Source organism: Abramis brama, assembly GCF_963993115.1.
Source record: "Abramis brama genome assembly, chromosome: 4".
NCBI classification, from domain to species: Eukaryota; Metazoa; Chordata; class Actinopteri; order Cypriniformes; family Leuciscidae; genus Abramis; species Abramis brama.
In genome coordinates, this window is record NC_139966.1 from 22,838,075 (window position 1) to 22,862,428 (window position 24,354).

Genomic DNA, 24,354 nt, shown 5'->3' on the forward strand with positions numbered 1-24,354 from the left:
GACGTTTTGGTAATTTCATGACTTACCAACTGACAACGTAGTCTCGACGTCGCATGTCTGTAATTTTATTACCATCAAATTACCAACTGACAACGTCGTCAGTACGGTCTCCTAAGGTAACAAAATAACCAACTGTGTCCCAGTTACGTGACGTTTTGGTAATTTCATGACTTACCAACTGACAACGTAGTCTCGACGTCGCATGTCTGTAATTTTATTACCATCAAGTTACCAACTGTCAGGTATGAATTTAAATATGAAAGATTTTTCGTGATTTTTACCATAAAAACAAATTTTTTTGGGTCATAGTCTTTAGGGAAAAGACTAAACATGACAATACAACTACACAACAGGCTTTAAAAGTTTTATTAAAACAGGAACAAATGGAACAACAGAACAAAGTTTTGTTAAAAAAAAATAACTGGGCAAATAATTTAAAGCAGGACCAATAAAAGGGGGAAAATATCTGCAGAGGAGCTGAGATTTGCATTTTGGAGCCAAATAGTTCCAGCTTCATGCACACGAGTGAGAAAAAACATTCAACAGAAAGAATGGATAAATTGTTGCAACTTTTACTCTACGGTGGTCTCAAGGGCTTTGTCGATCTTCTCACGGTGTTGTGTTCCATGAAACAGAGTCATACATGTTTGGAGTGACATTAAGGAAAGTAAATAATGAACGAATTTCTATTTTGATTGCACTATTCCTATAAACATTTTTTGTCACTTGTAATAAAGAGTAAATTTTATATAGGTTTACATGGCTTGATTCTACATTAGAATTCAACCAAGCCATGTAATAAACCTATATACAATTTACTCTAAGGATAACACACCGTTGCAATGCAAAGCAGAGCGTTGCCATGGACACGCAGGATTCTAACTATTTTATTTTGTATGGGTGGTTTGAAATGAAAAAAATAAAATTTGTGAGTTCCAGATTTCAGGGGAGGAGTGTTGTGTATTAACATTTGTATTTGAATACTATTCATTTTTGTTTGAGTTGACTTGATCTTGTTTGTTATTGGCTGTGAGAGCAACAGTGATAGTGATTGGCTGTGAGAGCTCCCGATAAAAAGGAGCACGCCTTTAAGTGTGCGCGCAGTATACCAGAGCACTTAAAGTGAATTGTATGAATTCCTAACTGAAAAACTCTTTTTGGTTAATCAGCAAATAAAATCATCAAAATCAAGACTATTCGTCATCGTATTTGTTTCGCTAGTAAATACATGACACTAACCATAGAAACAGAACAGACTATTTTCTTTAGCAGAAGCTATGCAATCGTTTTTAAATCAATAAACTCGTTTTTAAATCAATATTTTGTGTCAGATGATTTATTTATTTGGTAGGTAGCCATGTATTTAGTGGGATAATGTAGAGTGAGGCAGTTGTTATAGTGAATACAACCCCTTCAGGCTGATTCAAGACCCCTCCGCTTCCTCCTGATCAGCCTGTCGGGGTTGTATTCGCTATAACAGCCTTGCTCTACATTATCCCTTACTTATTATTTGCAGTTTCAAGAATTTGTTTTGCACGTGTCCTACATAGACCTACAAAGTCGAACAGGATTAACTAGTAGCCAGTTAGATTGGTTTTGCACTTTTCCATGGACACTCAGAAAAGTTAATGTTTAACTAAACTCCGGTACTTGTGTTGTATTTCATCTGCCTCTGGTAAAGAAATTAAGTAAAACCCCTTCTGCTCTTCCTTGTCAGATATCCTGTTTATCTGTTGTGTGTGTGTGTGTGTTGGACTGAGTATGTATATGCCCTATTCAACTACGCCACTGATTAATGCATACAGAGGAAACACACTTGTGTCATTCTCCAGCTTTCACCCATTCTGTAACTCGGTCTTCCAAACCAGCCAAATGAGGAAATCTTTAAACAGATGAAGACCTGTAAAATAATGATAGGACATTAAATTAATAATGGTAATAATAATAATTATTATAATCATCATCATCATCATCTATTATTTATCTAGCATTTATTAACTTCTTGTTTCAGGTGAAGAGATGTGCCTTTTGCTTTATCACAGACGTCAGAATGAGGAAGTGTACACAGGACCGCGTCACGCAGAAGGGCAGGATCATGGCAGAACCAGGGAAATTAATCATTAAAAGTATAAATGTACTTGTTCTTAGTATTCCATAATAATAGAGCCGATTTTACTCATTGAGAGATTTATTTGTGAGGGAATAATTATCTTAATTTTATTGGAGCCTCACACATTAAACACTGTAAAAACTATGTTATTAATTTGTTCCTGGCCCTAAAGAAATGTGAATTGCTCATTACAATAGGCCATACTCTTGGAACTGAAAAAAAGTAAAACCTGTTCAAATACACAAATTAGTGAACCTTTTTGAATAATTAGGAATCATGTAACAATCATTTATACATTTTATTTATCTATTAGACATTTCATTTAATTTTGCCTGCTTGGCCGTTTTCTTTTTTAATTATATGATGTGATATGATGTTGCTATGTTGCTGTCTTGATGTCAGCCAATCGTTGCATTGCTGATCATGGTATAAACTTTAGAGTATTGATACATCAATACAAATGCACACAGAAGGGCACATGAGTTTCTGGGTGAGAGACTTACCCAGAGGTGGACAACCTCACTGTACGCACCAATGACACATTGTGCTGAAGTGACCAGACTTCAGGAGACTGAGGACATCCAAATGTCTCCCTTCTTGAGCCTCCCATTGGACATGGTAGAGCAGTTTCCAAACCAAGCCTGCCTGTGTGTAATGAAAAACTCAATTTAGCATGATATGTATTTTTCAGACCATTAATTAAAAATTGAACAATTCATTCTTAAAATTAAACAGTATAGGGCCTTCAAAATGATGATACCAAAATAACATTTTGTTAAGAACCAGAATTTAAGAAGGATATTAAGATGTAATATTTAATATTTCGTGGAATACAATACTACAAAAATTGCTAAAGTCAACAGATTTTACTAATAGATCTACAAATCTCTGTGTAAAAATAAAATAACAATGCTGCCATTTCTCTAAAGGCAGTTGTGGCCTAATGGTTAGAGTCAGACTTGTAACTCAAAGGTCTCAATACGGACAGAAAACAACTGAGATGCCCTTGCTCTTCACCCCCGATCTCTCCCCTGGCACTGCCCACTGTTCAAGGTTTGCTGTGCGTGTTCACTACTCCTAATGTGTAAACTAACTTATGGGTTAAGTGCAGAGGTCAAATTACTAGTACTTGGCCTTCACTTTCACTAAAGTCATTTTCACCCCTGTAATTTTGGCTTCATCTCAGATGAAAATAGTACAAGAAATTACTTGTCACAGACAAAGTTGATATTTTTATGGATGATCTTATAGTTGAACACCTCCAGAGGGACAACGCAAAAAGAGCCGCAATTCAGGTAAAGACTGTTTGTTATTTATGCCTTTGGAAATTTTTGTCTTTGTATTATTCTAAATATTTTTAAGGAAAACGAAATCATGCTAAAGACTATGAGTAATTTTTCCTTATTAATACTAAATTAATTTTATTAATAAAATAGTAATATTAGCAAACGCCCCTAGCAACCGAACCTAGAACTGAACTGGTTAGATGCTCCGCTGACGACCCTGGATTGACATCTTGCATTTGTAATCTAAAGGTGATACTTGATTACAGTGTATTATGAAAATGTTTTAGAAGGAGGATTACAGTGGAATAGAAATACAACACTTCCCAAAAAAGACCATAAAACAGTTGCAGCTCACACAGAATGCTGCTGCCAGATTGAGGAACCAGAAAATATGAACATATCAGAGTCCTCAGATCTTTACACTGGATTCCAGTTACGTTTAGATCTAATTTATAGCGTCTTATTAACTCACTCATCCATTGCATGCAAAACATTTATTCTCCCTCTTTGTCTTTCTGTCATTTTCTCCTCTGCTAAAAAAAACTCTTAAGCCTCTTAAAAGTCCTCGTCCTTACTCCTAACAAGTTTGACCTTAAGACCTCTTTTAAGGGTTTTAATACTGGGTTTCGGTACCCATCCCTAGTAGTCACATTCAAATCCAGACTCAAAACACATCTGTTTAGCTGTGCATTTACTGAATGAGCACTGTGCCACTGTTCGTACTTTAATTATTCTTATTTATTTTGATTATTTTAATTGCTTCTATGTAACGCACTTTGAATTACCACTGTGTATGCAATGTGCTATATAAACTTGCCTTGCCTGTCTGTCCCTGCATGTTTCTGTTGTACTGGGTTCATTCTAAAACCTGTAGAAATTTCCTGCACATATATCGTCAATGTATAAATAAAACAATATCCTATACAATAACAATAAAGGAAAACTGTTTAATTCACAACTAATTAACATATGGATGCACCTTGCACTTATCTTACATGTTTGATTTACTTTAAATTCTATAAGATCGTTTTCATCACTGCATTTTAAAAATTATAAAGGTCCTTTAACAGGACCGCGTGCAAAACGCTTTAGACAGCTCTGGGAAAACGCTCACAATCCCACAAATTGTCATATGAAAAAAACATACATTTCCACGTATTATTCCATATTATACTACTTACTTCTCAACCATTTGCAAATCAAAGCCGAATGCTTGCACCATAGATCGGCTGCTACGCGTTGATAGCATATAGACAGTAAAGTTTGATAGAGTAATGGTAAACTCGCGTCTGGGTCTGCTGGTTCTTCGCTTGCATGCATGCTTATTGGCGATCGCATATATCGCCACCTATGGGTTGTTGAATATGTTTTATATGTTATGTATATTTTCCATACCTTCCAGGTACCCAACACTGTGCACAACCGATTCATTTTAATTGTTACTTAATTTCGTAAATCTAACGTTAGCCAATTTAGTTAACAGATATTCTAAAGTTTATATATAACTTATATTTAATAAATTATTGTGGTATATCACTTTTTGACAAGGTAACGCAAGATATCATTATATAAATGTACATTTAAAAAAAAAAAATAAATAATATACATTTTGTGCGCGTGCCAAGCCCGCGAAACCTGCCAGTGGGCATATATAAGCAGGGGTTGTGACCACCGCGCGCAGAGCCCGGTTTTCATTGTAAGTGGACGTCCTATTCTACCAGCATTCCTGAGGTAAAGTACTTTTTACTTAACCGATTTAGGTACAATTACTTTTAAAACATACGAACCCCCTACAAAGGTAAATGACACTTAAAACTTTGAAGAAAGTAAATAATAAAATCTAAGTATAGCATACTATAGGTAAAGATAGGACCCTCAGGGTAATCGGATAAATAAGATAACTGCCACTTTCACCTAATGAACATTTTTAATTGTCTCGAAATTGATTAAATGTCTTTTCCAGTAAATGTACCACTACTTTTCACATAAACAATGGTTTTCCGGGTTTTTTCCCCACCGTCCACTAGTCACTATAATGAAATACCGTTAAATGCCGTTACGTCTGTGACGTCATTTGGGATAACCTACTAGAGAAAATACGCTCATATTGAAATGAACTTTTCCGGTTCTTCAGTCATGTCCGTGATGTTATCGTTACTTTAAAATAAATAAAATATACAATTATTAATAATACTATCTTTACTTTGTATGGAAAGCGCGTTGTCTCACAGGCTTGGCTGCGAGCGCGTGAGCGCTGGTGGTGTACGCGCCAGCGCCATCGCTCACGCGCTCGCAGCCAAGCCTGTGAGAGCGAGAGACGTGGCTTGTAGGCTAAAGATGAGATCAGATCTATAATGAAATCGGCCATCCGTCTGTCTGTCATATTATTAATACCACTACATTTAATAATATTTGTAAATATTGTTTTATTAATAACAATAATTATTATTATATTTTATTTCAATCATTATTGTTAACAGTGTTAATAATAATTATTATTATTATTATTAGTATTACTACTACTACTTCTACTATTAATGATAATTAAACTCAAATAATAATAAAGTTATTATTAGTATTAATACTATTCATAATTATAATGACAATAATAATTATATTCTATTATTACTGTTAACAGTTTTAAAAATAATAATACTAATTAGTAGTAGTATTTTCAAGAAAGAAAATGTATTTTACTGACTTAATGTGGTTTCTAAGATGCATCAGATGCATTACTGCATTCTTCTCATGCATTTTTTTTGATGCAATTGATATATTAATAAATCAAGAGCCTTTATCTTTTGGAATTTATACCATGAAAATAATTATTCTCTTCTCTTTTTTTCAGTATATATTGCAGTCTGATTATTGTAAGTGATAAAGCAGATTAATCTAAAATCATTGCCGAAATGTAATGCATTTTAATTCGTACAGATATATCTCACTCATATTTACTGTAGATGTTTCTACTTTCTCTCCCCTTTCCTTGTGTGTCAACAGCAGCTAACTACACCCCAACGGCTCTTTTAAGAGCCCTAGCACATTGCGACTTTGTCTTTGTAAGTATATGTTTTGAATGCCTACCAGATACATTCTTAGTATTTAAAAGTTATAAGTCAGATGTTGGCCTGGAGACTCATATAGATTTCATGATTCAATTTGATTCGCTCTTGCAGTTTCTGATCGCTTTTTCAATTCATGATACCAATGCATTTACCAAAACCAACCCAATGATTATCTTTTTTTTAAATTTATTAGATTTTACATCGTTTTCAAGTGCCTCCTCCACTGAGTTTATTTTCTTGCCATCTTTTATTTAAAGGTAAGTAATATTATTTAGCTTCACTTCAAGCTTCGTTTATTATTTTTATTTTTTATGTAGTCATCTAAGACTTTTATGACTTTTATGTAGTCTAAGACTTTTAAGTAAGATGTGTTTTTAATGATGGGTTACCATTTGCACAGTGAATTTTACACAGAAATTAAAATTATTCAATCAAAAATGATAAGTGAGATGTTTCCCAAAATAAAGGGATTTCTATGCTCTGATTGTCTCTGACAGACATATTTCCCAGAATTTGCTTCTTGAATTTCTCTGGCAGCCCAGCAGCCACTGATCAAGGTAAGTGACAAATATTAAGAGTGGTGACCTTCATTAAATTGTTGTTAGAAAAACAGAAGCACATTCAGACATTACACTAAAATATTTACAGGCTTAACAATGAGTGAGGACAAAATAGAACGTTCAAGGCAATATCTAAGATCCTGGAGAGCAACTAAACGTGTTCTTCAAAAGATATCTACACAAAATAACAGCACTGAATTGGACAGTCTGGAAGAGTCCGAAACAGTCACAGAAGGTCAATGGGATGCAGGTGATACCTTAGGTTCCACGGAGAACACAATGAATCTTTCATCTCCAATGTCCTCTGAAGCATCCTGGCCTTCAGAAGAAACTGACTGGGAGGATGACTTGGAGGAAGTCATGGACACTGCAGAAAAAAAAGATGGTACATCTGACCAGGAAGACAGCATGGCAAGCTTAACCCTGGAAACAGAACTGGCATCCTGGGCTTCTCAGTTCGAAGTAAAGAACAATGCTGTTGACCATCTGTTGAAGATTCTTCAGAAACATGGCCACACTGATCTTCCATCCTCTGCTCGTACTCTGCTCAAAACGCCAAGGAAAATAACCACAATGCAGAAATGTGGCATGGAGTATTTGCATTACCCACTGCGTCAACAGTTGCTGGACAAACTGGAGAAATACCCTGTTGAAGAGATCCTGGACCATGACACAATTAATCTGTCATTCAACGTTGACGGCCTGCCATTGTTCAAGAGCTCAAGTAAAGTTATGTGGCCTGTGCTCTGTGCTGTCCACCTCAAGCCCATCATCGTTTTTCCAGTAACTTTGACATGCGGAAACAAGAAACCCACCGATCTGACTTTCCTAGATGATGTTATTGCAGACCTCAATGATCTGATGTCTCATGGCCTTCAGTATAAGGAGAGAAATTTCTCTATTAATGTTCTCTGCATTGTGTGTGATGCTCCAGCAAAAGCCTTTACACGAGGCACAAAGCTGTGCTCTGGGTACTATGGATGTGATAAATGTGACCAGAAAGGTGAATGGTTTAATAAAGTAACATTTCCAGCCACAGAAAACCTCACCTTGCGCACAGATGATTCATTTAGGAGCCAAGTTCAGCCTGAGCATCACAATGCCAATACTCCACTCATCCAGCTGCCCATGGATATGGTCAAAAGCTTCCCAATCGACTACATGCATCAGGCATGCTTGGGGGTGATGAAGAGGCTTCTTGTCAGTTGGACCCGTGGAGAAAGAAGAGTCAGGCTCTCCACCACCCAAAAACAAGTAGTCAGCTCTAGGTTGCTTCAGCTTAGGAGTCAAATTCCTTCCATTTTTGCTCGCACCCCTCGTGGCCTGGATGACCTGGAGAGATGGAAGGCAACAGAATTCCGTCAATTCATGCTGTATACAGGCAAGCTTGTGTTGAAAGGAATTCTTGGGCATGACATGTACCTACATTTCTTGGCATTCAGTGTGGCAATGTGCATTTTAGTTTCCCCAACACTGGTCAAAAAGCACTCAGAATATGCAAGATGCTTGCTCAGCTACTTTGTCAGCAGAGGACGAGAGCTCTATGGAAATGAGTTCATAGTGTACAACATCCACTCAATGCTCCACATCACTGATGATGCTGTACAATTTAATGGTCTGGACAACTGCAGTGCATTTAAATTCGAAACATACCTGCATACGATCAAGAAGATGGTACGAAGTGGAACACACCCTCTTAGCCAGATTGCCAACAGGATTGAGGAAAGATGTGCATCCACAATTAAAAACAACAAAGACAGACAAACAAAGAAGAGCAAGGATAGAGCATTCATCCTAGACGATGACAATGGCTGCGAGATCACCAACGATGAGGAGAAAGATGGACATGTTCTTTGCAGAATTTATCATAGTCCTGCACCATTGTTCATCGAGCCCTGCCACTCATTTCTTCTGGGGGTGTACAACTTCAGTAAAAAACAAACGACAATGAGGTGGATCTCCAAAAAACTAACTGAAAAGAGAGCAATCAAGATCGAAAATGGAGACACAGTGACTTTCATGGCCATCTTACACCAGCAGTGAATCTTTTGTATTTTTTTTTTTTTTTTTTGTATTAGTATGTATGTCGTCGTTGAATTCACGGAGGAGTCGACGGTTGGCATTGTAGCCCAGTGCTGGACACACAGGGAAAATGGGGTACAAGAAAATTTTTCATAACCTTCCACATTAACAATATAATCTTGATCAAAAATATAAAAATTAAGAAATGTATGTAAATATTTTAACAATGTCTCTGACTTCACTGGACGCATTCTAGCAACAATACAGCTACTGGCCACCTACAAACCCCACTAAAAGGGCAAAAAAAGAAGACGTTCCTGATGAGCAAAATTGGATTTCCAGGAAAATCCGTGTATTGGCAAATACTGGTAATGTTTAATTTATTTTGAGGATACTTTAATGATCAGATTGTACATTATGATTAAATTTTAATTGTTTTACCATTGGCTTTATATTTTTAGACAACTTTGCAAAGGCCCTCAAGTGGTGTAAAGCAGCAGAATACCATTCTGCCGTGGAGAGTGATGTTGACACCTACACAAAAAGGCCAAAAAGAAAACCTCTCCGGTATGATGACAGCAGCGATGGTATGCATTACTTTCAGTCTTTGAGTATTGTGTAGTCCATAAAGACCTTCTGATAGTGAAACAGAAAAAGTCATATCATTATCAACTTTCAAAGAATACATTGCTAACTGCACATTAATAATGTGTGATCTATTTAGATGAGACACTGCGGGCGACCCCAAGAAAAAGAAAGCATCAAGGTACCATTGTATATACCATTCAACAAATGGCAATTTAAATTCAGGTTAAAGTAAATTAACATTTTGCATGCTATTTAGATGGACCATTTCCTAAAAAAAACCCATCAATTGTTGAGAAAAGGCCAGACAAAGGTATAAGTATATGTGTATGCTCTTTTTAAACAACCAAATAAATTTAAAATTAATGTTTAAAATGAAAATTCCCCCCCTGAAACATATTTGTTATTTTACATGTCTTTGATACAGCAACAGAGGCTACACTTCCCATCCCACCCCAACATAAACCAAGTACATTTGTACAAACACATCAAACAGTATAGTCCCATGAATACGTAAAATATATTTTCTGCAATTACATGTAATTCTTTTTTGTCTTTGTATACTCAAAATAGAAAAAGTCAAAGAGTCTTCCCAGAATGCAACCTATGACCATTCAGATCCCAGTACATCACATGATTTATCTAAAGGTAGAATTGAATAAATGATTTAACTCTATGGGGTGAATTCACTAAGAATTAATCGCGCCCACTGACATTTTTGTGTACACTGTCTGTGCTGGTTTATAGCCAAAGTGATAAACTAACTATGCAAATGGAAATTATTATTGGATAAATTACTGCTGCCATGATCTATACAGAAACTTCCTTTTAATAATTTTCACGATAAATGTATTATTTAAAATTATTTAAGAATAATTTGTCAGATATATAAATGTTGTACAGAACATAATGGCAATGACTTGATTAGATTGCAACTGCTTAAAACATTCTATTGGTGCCTACTAAGACAGGTTTTTATAGTAAAATATCACAGGCAAAAGTGGCACATCCGTTTAGTGGATTCGTCTCAATGTTTTTCAAGGTTCAAGTTGACAACTGTGTTTTTATCATGCTTGCAGATCTTGATGAATCACCCATATTTGATTCTGTGTCTGTGGCAGAATATATTACTGAAGGTAAAATTTAATTTGTATTCAACATCTGTAAACTTTATTTGAATTGATTTTAGATTGAATTGAAAGTTAAGTAGCTGATGTTAGAAGTTAGATGAGGGAATGATAATGACATTGCGTATGCAACAAATGTTAAATTGGTCATATCATGAGGAATCAAATTGTCCATACAAGAGTGACATTTCCCACACAGGATAATTCAAAGTTGAGTGCTTGTTGTATAACATTACTTAACTTTTTTAGAGGAGAGACAAACATCTGCAAGGGCTGACAACACGAAGACCCAACGACCCAATGACCCAACGAAGAGTGAACTTAAAGGTACATTTTATAGGCCTAAGAAACAAATGCATCGAATGTAAATTCTAAAAAGAAAAAGAGTACATATTGATACAGAGTTCTTCCGTTAGATAGTGTTTTAAGTGAATTATGGTGTAAAGTTAATTTTTCCTCCTATTAGATAGGTTTATGATGTTTGTATTGTAGTTAATATATTACACTAACATTAGGCTACTTTTTGGCTCACCAAGTGTGTAACTTGTTCTCTCTAATTGCAGAAACACTGGAGGTTCTGCTACGAAAAGTAGACAGCCTGGCAGCCACCCAGAGAGAAATACTCATCCTACTGAGGAAACGCCAGGGTCATCAGAGAGCGGAAGACATCCTGGAGCTCAATATCGCTCAGAGCAAAGAGGAGCTTGAGGCCCTTGAACACCGTCTCAAAGACTCTGATTTTAGAAAGAGAGTGGTGAGTATTTTGGTTATTTCCGGGGCGCATGATATTTTTAAAAAACTGTGTATTATATATTTATTTAAATATGATTTAACAATTACAAAAACACATTCATGGTTATGTCATTATTGTTTTTTTAGCACTAATTTACAAGCAATGGAAAGTTGCATTAATATTATTTAAATTATTTTTATTAGTCATATATATTTTTAAAAATGATTTAATGAATTCCTCCTCATTCCTAATAAATAAAATCTATAAATCGGTGAGACAATTCTATAGTATGTATTTATGTAGCAAATATGCACAATTACTTTATTAATATAAACAATTATGTAAGTTTCTACTTTTACATATTCAACAACTAAATTGTGACAATGAGAAATGAACAACGACTATGAGTTTGTTGACTGTACTAACCTGCATGCCAAACCATGATGTTTAACAGATTCACCATCTCAGCCTTATTGGTGGGGCAAATCCAGGGGATTGTGTGAGGAGAGTGATGCGGGCAGTAGCGACAAACATCGTGTGGAGCCACTTTAGTTTGAAGGGGAAAAGGGAGAAATTGCCTCTGATTGACACAACTCTGTGTAAAGTCATCAAACGTGAGTCTGAAAAATAAATAACAATGTAAAGAATGAACATTTCTTTTCATTTCTGGAAACATTTACTCATGTCATTTAAAAATATATTTCTTTCTTGCATATAACAAGGGATGCTTTGCAGAATGTTAAGCCATTTAAAAGTATAAAATCACTGTGCACTTTTTTGTGTTAAAAATATGAGCCATAACTTATTCACAATACTGCACTTGCCTCAAGTGCGTTATTGCTTTTATAATTCTAATAATAACTTTTGTAAGTGAAATACCTTTACCAAACTTAAAATGATAGTATTATATTGATAAAGTGAATTTGAGCACACAAATAAATGGTAGGCTACTTACAATGTAATATTCATGATTTCTGTTTTGTTCCAGATGCTGTTATGAAATGCAAGTCTGATCTGGGAGAGAAGGACATAGAGTGTTACATTGCAGAGACACTGAAACATGTGCCAGCCCAACTGAAAAAACATGTTCAGGTATTGATGTTGAATATAGGAAAATAGGGGGAACAAATTTTCGGTTCGATTTGATTGAAACAATGGAGGCCAAAACCTGCAAAACAATACATATTTAAACACGCAAATAAATATATAAATAAATCCACAAAATTCTACATAAATAATTAAATGTGCAAGAAAAAAAAAAAAAAACGAATGTTGGGGAAAAATGTTAAAGGAAATGCAAAACGGAAAGTTTTCTTGAATTTACAACACAAATAAATCTATCAAGAATGTGGAGACCACGGTGGACACCGCAGTAGTATCGACATAATATCTCGTTATTTCGACATAAGGGGACATTCTAATCTGCATTAAGCCACATTAAGCGTTCTTATAATGGTTTTCTATGGGGGGAAATACTTAACGTGTAATTGCGTTCATATTCTGGGCTCATCTGATTCTTTTTTTTTGTACATAACATAGCCTACTTTGTTTTTATTTTAGTATAATAATGATTAATAAATGCACGCACAATTATCCGTGAACTTGATTTGAACAAATGCCTTTCAACTTGTGTGCAAAATTCAGAATTAAATGAATGAGCCGCAATTTGTACAAATAGAGAGTCTGTAGGCCTAGTATACTGTTGTAGCCATTAAATATGCGCATTTAGTTTCATATTTGTTAAATTATTATAATGTTTTTTTTTTTTCATTTCTGTTGATTTATGAAAAGTGAACAGCACGAGTAAGATAGGATGCGCAATATGAGACATGGAGTGGTTCAGACATGATTTTGACCACTTCTTTAAGTTTTGTTTTGTAGAAAACCTTTCTTTAAAGTGTATTTCGTTTTGTATAAATTGTATCTTAATTTTAATACATTTTTCATCAACCGATTTAATGAATAATAAGAAGCATAACGGACAATATAATCATGGAGGCGCCCGCGCGGTCACTTGCATTGCACGTTAACTGGAGCGCATCTTATCCTAACTTAACGAAACTCAGTGTATGCCTCACACAGATATGAGAAATACATCAAATATACAAAGCTTGATATGTCTTTAAACGAAATAATTCAAAACGAAAACAGAAAAAGGCTACTCTCTGATTACGTAATCCATTATGTGCATTTCTCTAGGCGCGTTCACTACGGATATGGCGATCGTCAACTTCATCTTTGCAGACGAGTCGACACTGTCAGAAAACACTAGTTTATTAATAAAAATCAATGCACGCGTCACCGGATTTACAAATGCACATCTTGCTTGTTGCACGCACACATATTATGTCGAAATACCAAGATATTATGTTGAAATAACATTATTATTAATAATAGTCTACATCTTTTAGAATATTTGATTGAATGCTGAATGTTGCTTGTTCAATTTAATAAAATGAAAACTTTAATTGTGATCATTAAAATAATTGAATATTAAATATTTAGTGGCCAAGTTTTGCGCAGCTCCCCCTTCAATGATCTAGCACCCCCCCCTCAGCACATGCGTTAAAAATTCTCTGGCGCCGTCCCTGCAGAGAAGCTATGTAACATTTTTTTGTTCTGTTACCTCCAACCCCCGTTTTGAGTCGCCGGAAAGGCATGACTTAAAATGAAAAGCATTTCATTTTTGCTTTTTCCAATCGATATTATTTATCAGGACTATAAAAACAAATATAAAATAACAACAATAAAATGTGTATAGTTACATTACCGGTCTGTAAACTTTTTTCTCCACAAATGACCACGTTAACATCTGTTTTAGATAGAACTTAATAGCTTTATTTTAAGCTAAGTTAAGCCCAAAACACAATTTCCACGTTAGTCAACATTTTCACAGCATTTTTGTTAGGAAAAAGTTACAAACTGCTTTCATCACCCTGGACAGCTCCCATAAATAAGCTCATGTGCAGGTTTAAATATTAATAAACCTAATATTATCTCCTCGATTTAATTTGCAAAATCTCTGTAATTTATTTACCTTAAGCCTGTGAGTTTCCTCACAATATGCAACATTTAATCAACAGACATAAATCATCACTGCAGTTTGCCTACCCACACGGATTAGGTTAAGTTAGATCAAAATCAGACTTACCTTTGTCTTTGAGAAGATTTTAAAATGGTATATTATTCCTGAATAATTAGCAGTAGCAAGAAACTGAACATTTCCTGCGAAGAGGGAAAAAACGTTTCATGGGGAAAATGTCTTTTGCAGAGTCGTTACAACAGACGTTATTTTAATATTTTAATATAATTAGAGGCGGATAATAACAACCAATCAGCAGTCGCTCCTTCGGAGTCCTTTCGGATTTGTTTTACTGTTGCTGCGGGGTTAAGGCAGAGTTATGTAGGCTACTATCAGACAAATTCACGGTGCGTTAATTTTATGTAGACGTTGTCATATGCCCTACAAGGAACAATAAGAGCTTGCAGTGAGAATGCAAAAAAAAAAAAAAAAAAAGCAATTTTTTAGTTAAGTGCCCTTCAAAGACATAATTTCGCCGTTTGGACCAAAAGAGTTTACAAATTTTAGCCTAATACAACTCTTATTTAAAGGTTACAATGAAAATGACTAACCTGTTGTTTTGTTGTTGTGCTGTTTCTTTAGGATCGACTGCCAGTACCTGCAGAATTGTAGTTCGCTTGTTCTCCTCGAAGTGTTCCCTGTTCGAAGTGTTCCCGTTCAAGTGTCTTTCATTCCTCGAAGTGTTCCCTGTTCGAAGTGTTCCCGTTCAAGTGTCTTTCATTAAGTGTTCCCTGTTCGAAGTGTTCCCTGTTCGAAGTGTTCCCGTTCAAGTGTCTTTCATTCCTCGAAGTATTCCCTGTTCGAAGTGTTCCCGTTCAAGTGTCTTTCATGAAGTGTTCCCTGTTCGAAGTGTTCCCGTTCAAACAAATTAATTGTGTTATAATTATAATTAAAATGTTAATGTGTACTGTTTTTTTCCAAATAAATTAGCTGAATTTACCTCATTTTGAGTATGCATTCATCATTCATTTAAATAGTCTTTAAATGAGGTGTGGGCAAATGAGGACACAAACTGTCCGCCTTGAAAATGACATATTTAGTACCAGCACAGGACGTTGTCACAACGTTGTGCTTACTAACTGGTAACGTCGCAAAGTTACGTTGTCACAACGTCGTGCTTACTAACTGGTAACGTCACAAAGTTACGTTGTCACAACGTCGTGCTTACTAACTGGCAACGTCATAAAGTTACGTTGTAGCAACGTATCTGGGAATTTCACTTTTCCGGTTGCCACGACGTAACTAATTACGTCGCCACGACGAAAGTTTGGTCACCAGATTACGTTGCAGTTACGTAACAGTTACGTATTTGTGTTAGCTGGGATGTGTGAAATTACCTAGAGAGTTGGTCGAAATGAGATGTAAGTGGCAGCGCGTTAGATTCCCGGCATGTTTTGCAGCGACAGATTTTAAAGGGACAGTACCTGAATAAAATAGTTGCGGTGATGCTTGTCATTCAGGGTAATGAAAGAACGAAGGTAATGGGGAAAACAATTGGTGGTTTAATAAGAATGAACCTATGTTAAGTTCATTATATATGCAGTTAAGACTGCAAAGTGTCTGATAACTTTATTCAATTTGTCTGTCTATGTATGTATGATAAGGCAACGGAGTAATTTTTGACATCATAATAAGTTTATCTAAAGATTGTGTTAAGGTCACTTAAATTAAAAGTTATTTATTAAAGTTTAATAAAAGTTGAAAGCAATATACCTTTCAATTATAGTGTAATGCTGTATGTGTATATATTAACAGAGGTTATTTGCATAAATAGATAGCTCTGGTTTTTGTAAATTGTCATAAATTATATATATATATATATATATATATATATATATATATTAGTAGATTTGTTTTTTTCTTCAGCAAAGGCAGATAACACCAACAACTGTGTTTGGCAAAAGCACATAAGTGAACATTTCAACTTTCAGAATTAAATACAATCTTGTAATTGCTTTGTAACTGCATTTATAACAAAGTCAAATACATGTGCACATACACACACAGCAACAGATGAGTGCACACACTAGGCTTGTGTGAGTTTATGCAGTGTTGCACAATTTAATTGCTGGCTGACGTCAAGCAATGCGTGACACTTAGAAATATCGTCTGTTTTGAGACAGTGCTGCCGTTACGGGTTTGAGGCGTGTGTTTTCAAAGCATTAAGAGAGTAATTACAGAGCAGTTTGCTGAGTCATTTTGTGCAGATTCTCCAGAGCGGTTGCATGAGTTTATATGACGACATTGTTGTTTCATGATTGGTTAGGTTGACTGTACGACAATGATCACACGTGTGTGGTTTTCTTTCCAGATACAGGACTGGTTTAGTTAAATGCTCCAGATTCAGTGATGAACATAAATCTGTATTTTTATAACAATAAAGGCTGTTTCATGTAAGTCCGAATACTATAGTATCATGTGTATCAAAATAAAAATGATGGGAAAAAATATACATCCCAGTTGAAGCGTATTGATGTTGAGCGTAGATATACGTTTAGAAATTATGGTTTTGTTAATGTTGTGTTGTTTTCTTGTGATATGATGTTTTGTTCCATAACTGTTTATGTGTTTTTCTGTTAGGTTGGCACAATAGAGGTCAAAATATGCCATGTTGAAGTAGCTTCGGAGATGGTGGAGATCATGGGTGCGAAGGTGGAAACTCAGACGTGCTACGTGCAAGATGCAACTGGACAGGTCAAACTGCAGTTGTGGGCGGGACAGATAGGGCAGGTGTTGTGCGGTCAGTCATATAGGATGCGCAATTTGAGCACAAGAGAGTATCTGGGATCTGTATTCCTGACCACAACTCGCAACACCGAAATTGTGGCAACCAAGGAAGTAGCTGGGGCAAGTTCCTTTGTACAGTTTGAAGCCGAAGAAGAGCAAGTGACCACATACATCGGAAGCATCGTACGTGCCGAAATTGCAGTGTCAAAGAAGTGCACAAAATGCCAGGCGTGGCAGCTTGAATTCAACAGTGCTGTGAAGTTCCACCGGTGCCAACGCTGTAAATTGCTTCAGAAAGCTGAATACTATCAGTGCACGGCTAGTGGACGAGTTGCGTTCTTGCAAGACAATAACGAAATGGACTTAAACGTAACAAATTCAGTCATTAGCCGTTACCTGGAGAAAGAAGGCATGAGACATTTGCTCATTGAAGGGCAAAATGTGGAAGAGCATCTGTTGACTGTTGATACGTGGAAAGTCCAAATCCAACGTGATGTCGTTGTGAAGATTGAAAAAGTGGCGGAAACAGCTGAAAGTGAGAAGCCAGAAGAGAAAGAGATTGCAGGAGCAGTGGCTGCTCTGGAGAGTGAAGAGATGTAGGTGTGTTGGACAACACAAATTACTTATATCAGAAGGAAAGTGGAATGTGAGGTCTTATGCGTGTGTTAATATAAACGTGGTTGAATAGTTTAGGTTTTATTTATGTAGAGCAACAAATGCACAAATGTTAGTCTTAGATTACTTGATGGTTATTGAAATGAGACTTGTTGTTTTATTGTAAAAAAAAAAAAAAATTGTGCAACTGTACAATATGCTAAACGCAGTAAAAGAGCTCTAAGAACAGAGATTTATTTTATTTTATTGTATTTATTTTTGGTGGAATTAAGTTTGCATGTGTGTAAAAGTGCAAAATAATGTTTAATTTTGTAATTTTGTTTACTGTATGTTTATTGCATTTATCAGGTGTTGTGAAAATAAAGTTTCTTAAAATAGTTTGGGACAGTTGTTTTTTATTCATTCGAAAATGTTTGATGGCATAATACTGGTATTTTTAAAAAAAGTTTATGTAGTATTCGTATAAGTTTATTTAAAGAAAGTTACGGAAATCATTTATTGTTATGGTACTTAGGGTTTTGTTATGGTTGAGTTGAAATGGTCATTATAATAGTTTTATAGTTTGTCGGCATACAAGACTAATTGTGCATTAACAGTTGTAAAGTATGTTTGCACGCAAGATAATTTATTTAATGCGTTTTGATCGAGCATGCGTAGTTGTGTATGTTGAAAGAGTTAGTGCCGTGCCGAAAGTGTTTATGGGATTTGTAGCGTAATCGACGAAGCAAGAAGCGATATGTCAAGTCCAGCAAAAAAGCTGAAAACGGACGTTTTCGAAGATGAAACTTGCATCTCAGGTTTCATTCATAATGTGAGCGCGGTAAAGGTCGGAGTTCGTAATGGCGCAAAATATTTCAACGCGTTGTTGCAAGTTAGTAGAGAGGAATTTAGACATGTCGTAGTTTTCGCTGTGGAGAAGAGGAGCGCTTTCACCCAGGCCGAAAAAAATAAGAGTCCTGTGAAGCTGACGAGCATCAAGAGACGCGTTAGTAAGTAGCCGTTTTATGTTTACGTGAAGCAGTAAATAGTTAATGAGATTGTGTAAATATTAACTAAGTTTATGTTGTTAAGGTAATGACGGAGGCAAGTTTGACGTTCAATGCGGCAAGTCAACAGAGCTGCTTGTGGTGACCGAGGTTGGTTTCAGCTTTAGAGAGTCTCCACAGATTGCCAAAAAAACGGTGTCCGAGGTTAAAGCCATGGCAGCACGGCAGCAGGTAACTATAAAAGGGGTGTAATTGCATTTTGTCAGTGTAAAGGTAATAATATGTGAAGTTTCTTCAATTGACGAACAAGTGGGGGGGAGGGAGGTATATAGTGGATATATTGGCTATTGGTAAAAGTATCTTTGGTTAGTATGTTGTCTTGACATGCATAGGAAAGAAAAGTTTTGTAAATTGTGTGTCTGCAGGACTGTTATATCGCGCTTTCTTTTCTTATGCCGTGCTTCAATGGTTAATGAGCGCGTGTTGTTACCTGATGTACGAGTACTCTACTATTGTGTTGCTAACGTCAACCTATATATGCGATTAATTTTTGTGCAGTGTAACATATTAAAATATCAGTGCAATTAGGTTGAACGTAGAATAAATTTTTCTGTAATCCGTTATGCACATTTCCATATGATTAAGCTCTCATTCGTGTAAACCCTTTTAAAGTATTGAAGTGCGACAAGATTAAAGAGAACGCGCTGTTTGTGAATGTCGTGTAATGTTACACACAGACACACACACACACACACACACACACACACACACAGAGAGAGAAGATGCAGAGAAATATTAGTCCATTTTTATGCGCAGAAATATAGCACGCTGGAGTCTGTCCTGTTGTCTTTTGAACTTGAAAGAACTTAGACCCATGTTGATATGCCCGTTTTTTGTAGTATTATGATTTACGGAGTCTTAAATGAGTTAAACAATGTGTGAAATTACCTAGAGAGTTGGTCGAAATGAGATGTAAGTGGCAGCGCGTTAGATTCCCGGCATGTGTTGCAGCGACAGATTTTAAAGGGACAGTAGGCCTACCTGAATAAAATAGTTGCGGTGATGCTTGTCATTCAGGGTAATGAAAGAACGAAGGTAATAGGGAAAACAATTGGTGGTTTAATAAGAATGAACCTATGTTAAAGGGATAGTTCACTTTGAAATTAATTTTTGATATGTTTTAGCTTACCTCAAGGGCATCCAAGATGTAGGTGTCTTTGTTTCCGCAGTAGTTTCAATTCTGATATTTTTAGGTCAAACCGTTCTTGTCTGTCAGTCATATAATGCAGGTCGATGGTCACTGTCTCAAAACACAAGCACAGAGTCCAAATTAAAACAATTCCCCATCGTCCAAATGAAACAATTCCCCATCATAAGTACACATTGATGGCCTAAGATACGAAACGAGCGGTTTGTGTGAGAAAACGAACAGTATTTATATTATTGTTATCTCTTGAAAACAGCACACGTCCAAATGATCTGACGGCGCGGGCGGGTATAGATATACATAGCTGCCGCCTTGGTTACGGTTTCGTTCCAATGAACTGCAGTAGCCAAGGTGACGTCTAGTGTATATATCTATACCTTTCGCGCCGTCAGATCATTTGGACGTGTGCTGTTTTCAAGAGATAACAATAATATAAATACTGTTCGTTTTCTCACACAAACCACTCGTTTCGTGTCTTAGGCCATCAATGTGTACTTATGATGGGGAATTGTTTCATTTGGACGATGGGGAATTGTTTTCATTTGGACTTTGTGCATGCTCTTTGAGACAGTGACCATCGACCTGCATTATATGACTGACAGACAAGAACGGTTTGACCTAAAAATATCAGAATTGAAACTACTGCGGAAATAAAGACACCTACATCTTGGATGCCCTTGAGGTAAGCTAAAACATATCAAAAATTAATTTCAAAGTGAACTATCCCTTTAAGTTCATTATATATGCAGTTAAGACTGCAAAGTGTCTGATAACTTTATTCAATTTGTCTGTCTATGTATGTATGATAAGGCAACGGAGTAATTTTTGACATCATAATAAGTTTATCTAAAGATTGTGTTAAGGTCACTTAAATTAAAAGTTATTTATTAAAGTTTAATAAAAGTTGAAAGCAATATACCTTTCAATTATAGTGTAATGCTGTATGTGTATATATTAACAGAGGTTATTTGCATAAATAGATAGCTCTGGTTTTTGTAAATTGTCATAAATTATATATATATATATATATATATATATTAGTAGATTTGTTTTTTTCTTCAGCAAAGGCAGATAACACCAACAACTGTGTTTGGCAAAAGCACATAAGTGAACATTTCAACTTTCAGAATTAAATACAATCTTGTAATTGCTTTGTAACTGCATTTATAACAAAGTCAAATACATGTGCACATACACACACAGCAACAGATGAGTGCACACACTAGGCTTGTGTGAGTTTATGCAGTGTTGCACAATTTAATTGCTGGCTGACGTCAAGCAATGCGTGACACTTAGAAATATCGTCTGTTTTGAGACAGTGCTGCCGTTACGGGTTTGAGGCGTGTGTTTTCAAAGCATTAAGAGAGTAATTACAGAGCAGTTTGCTGAGTCATTTTGTGCAGATTCTCCAGAGCGGTTGCATGAGTTTATATGACGACATTGTTGTTTCATGATTGGTTAGGTTGACCGTACGACAATGATCACACGTGTGTGGTTTTCTTTCCAGATACAGGACTGGTTTAGTTAAATGCTCCAGATTCAGTGATGAACATAAATCTGTATTTTTATAACAATAAAGGCTGTTTCATGTAAGTCCGAATACTATAGTATCATGTGTATCAAAATAAAAATGATGGGAAAAAATATACATCCCAGTTGAAGCGTATTGATGTTGAGCGTAGATATACGTTTAGAAATTATGGTTTTGTTAATGTTGTGTTGTTTTCTTGTGATATGATGTTTTGTTCCATAACTGTTTATGTGTTTTTCTGTTAGGTTGGCACAATAGAGGTCAAAATATGCCATGTTGAAGTAGCTTCGGAGATGGTGGAGATCATGGGTGCGAAGGTGGAAACTCAGACGTGCTACGTGCAAGATGCAACTGGACAGGTCAAACTGCAGTTGTGGGCGGGACAAATAGGGCAGGTGTTGTGCGGTCAGTCATATAGGATGCGCAATTTGAGCACAAGAGAGTATCTGGGATCTGTATTCCTGACCACAACTCGCAACACCGAAATTGTGGCAACCAAGGAAGTAGCTGGGGCAAGTTCCTTTGTACAGTTTGAAGCCGAAGAAGAGCAAGTGACCACATACATCGGAAGCATCGTACGTGCCGAAATTGCAGTGTCAAAGAAGTGCACAAAATGCCAGGCGTGGCAGCTTGAATTCAACAGTGCTGTGAAGTTCCACCGGTGCCAACGCTGTAAATTGCTTCAGAAAGCTGAATACTATCAGTGCACGGCTAGTGGACGAGTTGCGTTCTTGCAAGACAATAACGAAATGGACTTAAACGTGACAAATTCAGTCATTAGCCGTTACCTGGAGAAAGAAGGCATGAGACATTTGCTCATTGAAGGGCAAAATGTGGAAGAGCATCTGTTGACTGTTGATACGTGGAAAGTCCAAATCCAACGTGATGTCGTTGTGAAGATTGAAAAAGTGGCGGAAACAGCTGAAAGTGAGAAGCCAGAAGAGAAAGAGATTGCAGGAGCAATGGCTGCTCTGGAGAGTGAAGAGATGTAGGTGTGTTGGACAACACAAATTACTTATACCAGACGGAAAGTGGAATGTGAGGTCTTATGCGTGTGTTAATATAAACGTGGTTGAATAGTTTAGGTTTTATTTATGTAGAGCAACAAATGCACAAATGTTAGTCTTAGATTACTTGATGGTTATTGAAATGAGACTTGTTGTTTTATTGTAAAAAAAACAAATATATAATAAATATAAACAAATGTACAATATGCTAAACGCAGTAAAAGAGCTCTAAGAACAGAGATTTATTTTATTTTATTGTATTTATTTTTGGTGGAATTGTTTAAGTTTGCATTTGCGTAAAAGTGCAAAATAATGTTTAATTTTGTTTACTGTATGTTTATTGCATTTATCAGGTGTTGTGAAAATAAAGTCTGTTATAGTTATTTATTCTCAAGCGTGTTTATTAATCTGGAAATGTTTAATGGCATGTTACTGTGTTTTCTTTTAAAAAAAACGTATTAAGTTTCATACTCAAATAACTATATAATTATTATTTACTGAAAGTTATCAAAATCTTTTATTGTTATGTAATTTGGGCTTTTGTTGAGCTTTGAGTTCAACTGGGAATTTTAATATAATTCTCAATGTGTATTTACAGCAGTAAAGTATGTTTGACACAAATTAATTTATTTAGTGGAGTTTGATTTCGTTGAGCATGCGTAGTTGTTACCTGAAATGTTACTGAATTATTCATTCAAATTAATAAATAAGTGTTTAACATATATGGCTCTTAAATTGATTAGTTTGAAACAGAATAACTCTTTTCTTGTATGCAATCAAATATTACATATTTTTCAGCAACAGTTGTGTTGCTCTGTTCTGTTTTATTTGGTATGTATTTATAAAAATATATACACTTCCTTGTATTGTTAGTTTAACTGCTTCTATTGCTCTTTTGATTTGCAAGTCGTTTTTGATAATGGATAAAAGTGTCTGCTAAATGATTAAATGTAAATGACTCTTAAATTGGCTTAGTTGTAATCAGATGACAGTGAAATTCACTAATTCGAAACAAAATAATCTTTAAACTGACTTATTTGAAACAAAATAACTTATACATTGACTCACTTGTAACCAAAAAAACTCAAGTATCTTTGTATTGAATCAAATGAGTCTTAAATTGACTCGTTCAAAACAAAATGACTCTTAAACTGACTCATTTGAAAGTAATTCACTCGTAACCAAAATAATTAAATGTTCTTGTTTGGAATCAAATGAGTCTTAAATAGACTCGTTTCCTTAAGCTAAAAATAATCGGTTTACTCATTACAAATCTCGTTCACATGTAAACATATTTAGTGTGTATTTTTTTATAGCACGAATTAAAAAAAAGGCTAGGCCTACATAGATAAAATGTTTAAGCAAGTAGTGTTTTTAGAACAGTATTTTCATGAAGATTAATTGTAATGTGGTTTTATAATTTCATCCACTAGATGGTGCGTGCTGGTTGTCTTTCCGTTTTGACCGGAAAGGAAGCCATTTTGTGTACTTTCTGCAAAGGTAAGAGTCGAATTGGTGATGCTCTGTGTGTAATCTTAATCATCTTTACTATTTTTAGCCCTGTTTAAATTGTTTTTTGTGTGTTTGAATGTTTTGTGTTTGTATTTTGTGATTAATTCTATATAGGCACCGTTTTGTTACAGTAAATGCACGTAATTCTTCTGGCCAGCGTTTTCATTAGAAGAACAAATAAGTTGTTATTTGAAACATG

The 24,354-nt window shown here is 35.6% G+C and overlaps 1 protein-coding gene and 1 long non-coding RNA gene across 4 annotated transcripts; one reads left to right on the forward strand and one right to left on the reverse strand.

The window, feature by feature from the left end:
• Positions 1 to 350: 350 nt before the first annotated feature.
• LOC311080795 lies at positions 351 to 15,259 on the reverse strand. Of its 2 annotated transcripts, XR_014605718.1 has the most exons (10): positions 15,122 to 15,259; positions 14,640 to 14,951; positions 12,444 to 12,502; positions 11,915 to 12,108; positions 11,288 to 11,489; positions 8,675 to 11,097; positions 8,448 to 8,562; positions 8,071 to 8,353; positions 2,614 to 2,755; positions 351 to 1,900 (listed from the first exon to the last, which is right to left on the reverse strand). It is a non-coding gene; the product is annotated as an uncharacterized lncRNA (long non-coding RNA). The 2 variants fall into 2 exon arrangements; XR_014605719.1 differs by lacking the exons at positions 8,071 to 8,353; positions 8,448 to 8,562; positions 8,675 to 11,097; ... (3 more) ...; positions 14,640 to 14,951; positions 15,122 to 15,259 and adding an exon at positions 4,578 to 4,866.
• Positions 6,055 to 15,514, forward strand: LOC311080794 (uncharacterized protein). 2 transcript variants are annotated; one of them, XM_084110931.1, is made up of 17 exons: positions 6,055 to 6,266; positions 6,397 to 6,455; positions 6,655 to 6,718; positions 6,959 to 7,018; positions 9,100 to 9,178; positions 9,300 to 9,411; positions 9,505 to 9,630; positions 9,768 to 9,809; positions 9,888 to 9,941; positions 10,056 to 10,097; positions 10,202 to 10,276; positions 10,708 to 10,764; positions 11,005 to 11,082; positions 11,319 to 11,509; positions 11,943 to 12,102; positions 12,477 to 12,580; positions 15,153 to 15,514. In XM_084110931.1, exons 5-17 carry the CDS (start codon positions 9,101 to 9,103, stop codon positions 15,180 to 15,182), a joined length of 1,149 nt encoding a protein of 382 aa, XP_083967057.1. In that variant the 5' UTR covers positions 6,055 to 6,266; positions 6,397 to 6,455; positions 6,655 to 6,718; positions 6,959 to 7,018; position 9,100; the 3' UTR covers positions 15,183 to 15,514. The 2 variants fall into 2 exon arrangements, with proteins under 2 accessions (XP_083967057.1, XP_083967058.1); XM_084110932.1 differs by lacking the exons at positions 9,888 to 9,941; positions 10,056 to 10,097; positions 10,202 to 10,276 and having other exon boundaries at positions 6,056 to 6,266.
• The last annotated feature ends 8,840 nt before the right edge of the window (positions 15,515 to 24,354 follow it).

Bases quoted from the DNA above. Each gene is read 5' to 3' on its own strand.
- LOC311080794 (XM_084110931.1), top strand. From the start codon at position 9,101: ATGTATGTCGTCGTTGAATTCACGGAGGAGTCGACGGTTGGCATTGTA. The intron at 9,942-10,055 runs GTATAAGTATAT...TCTTTGATACAG, and splicing joins TGAGAAAAGGCCAGACAAAG to CAACAGAGGCTACACTTCCC. The intron at 12,103-12,476 runs GTGAGTCTGAAA...GTTTTGTTCCAG, and splicing joins TCTGTGTAAAGTCATCAAAC to ATGCTGTTATGAAATGCAAG.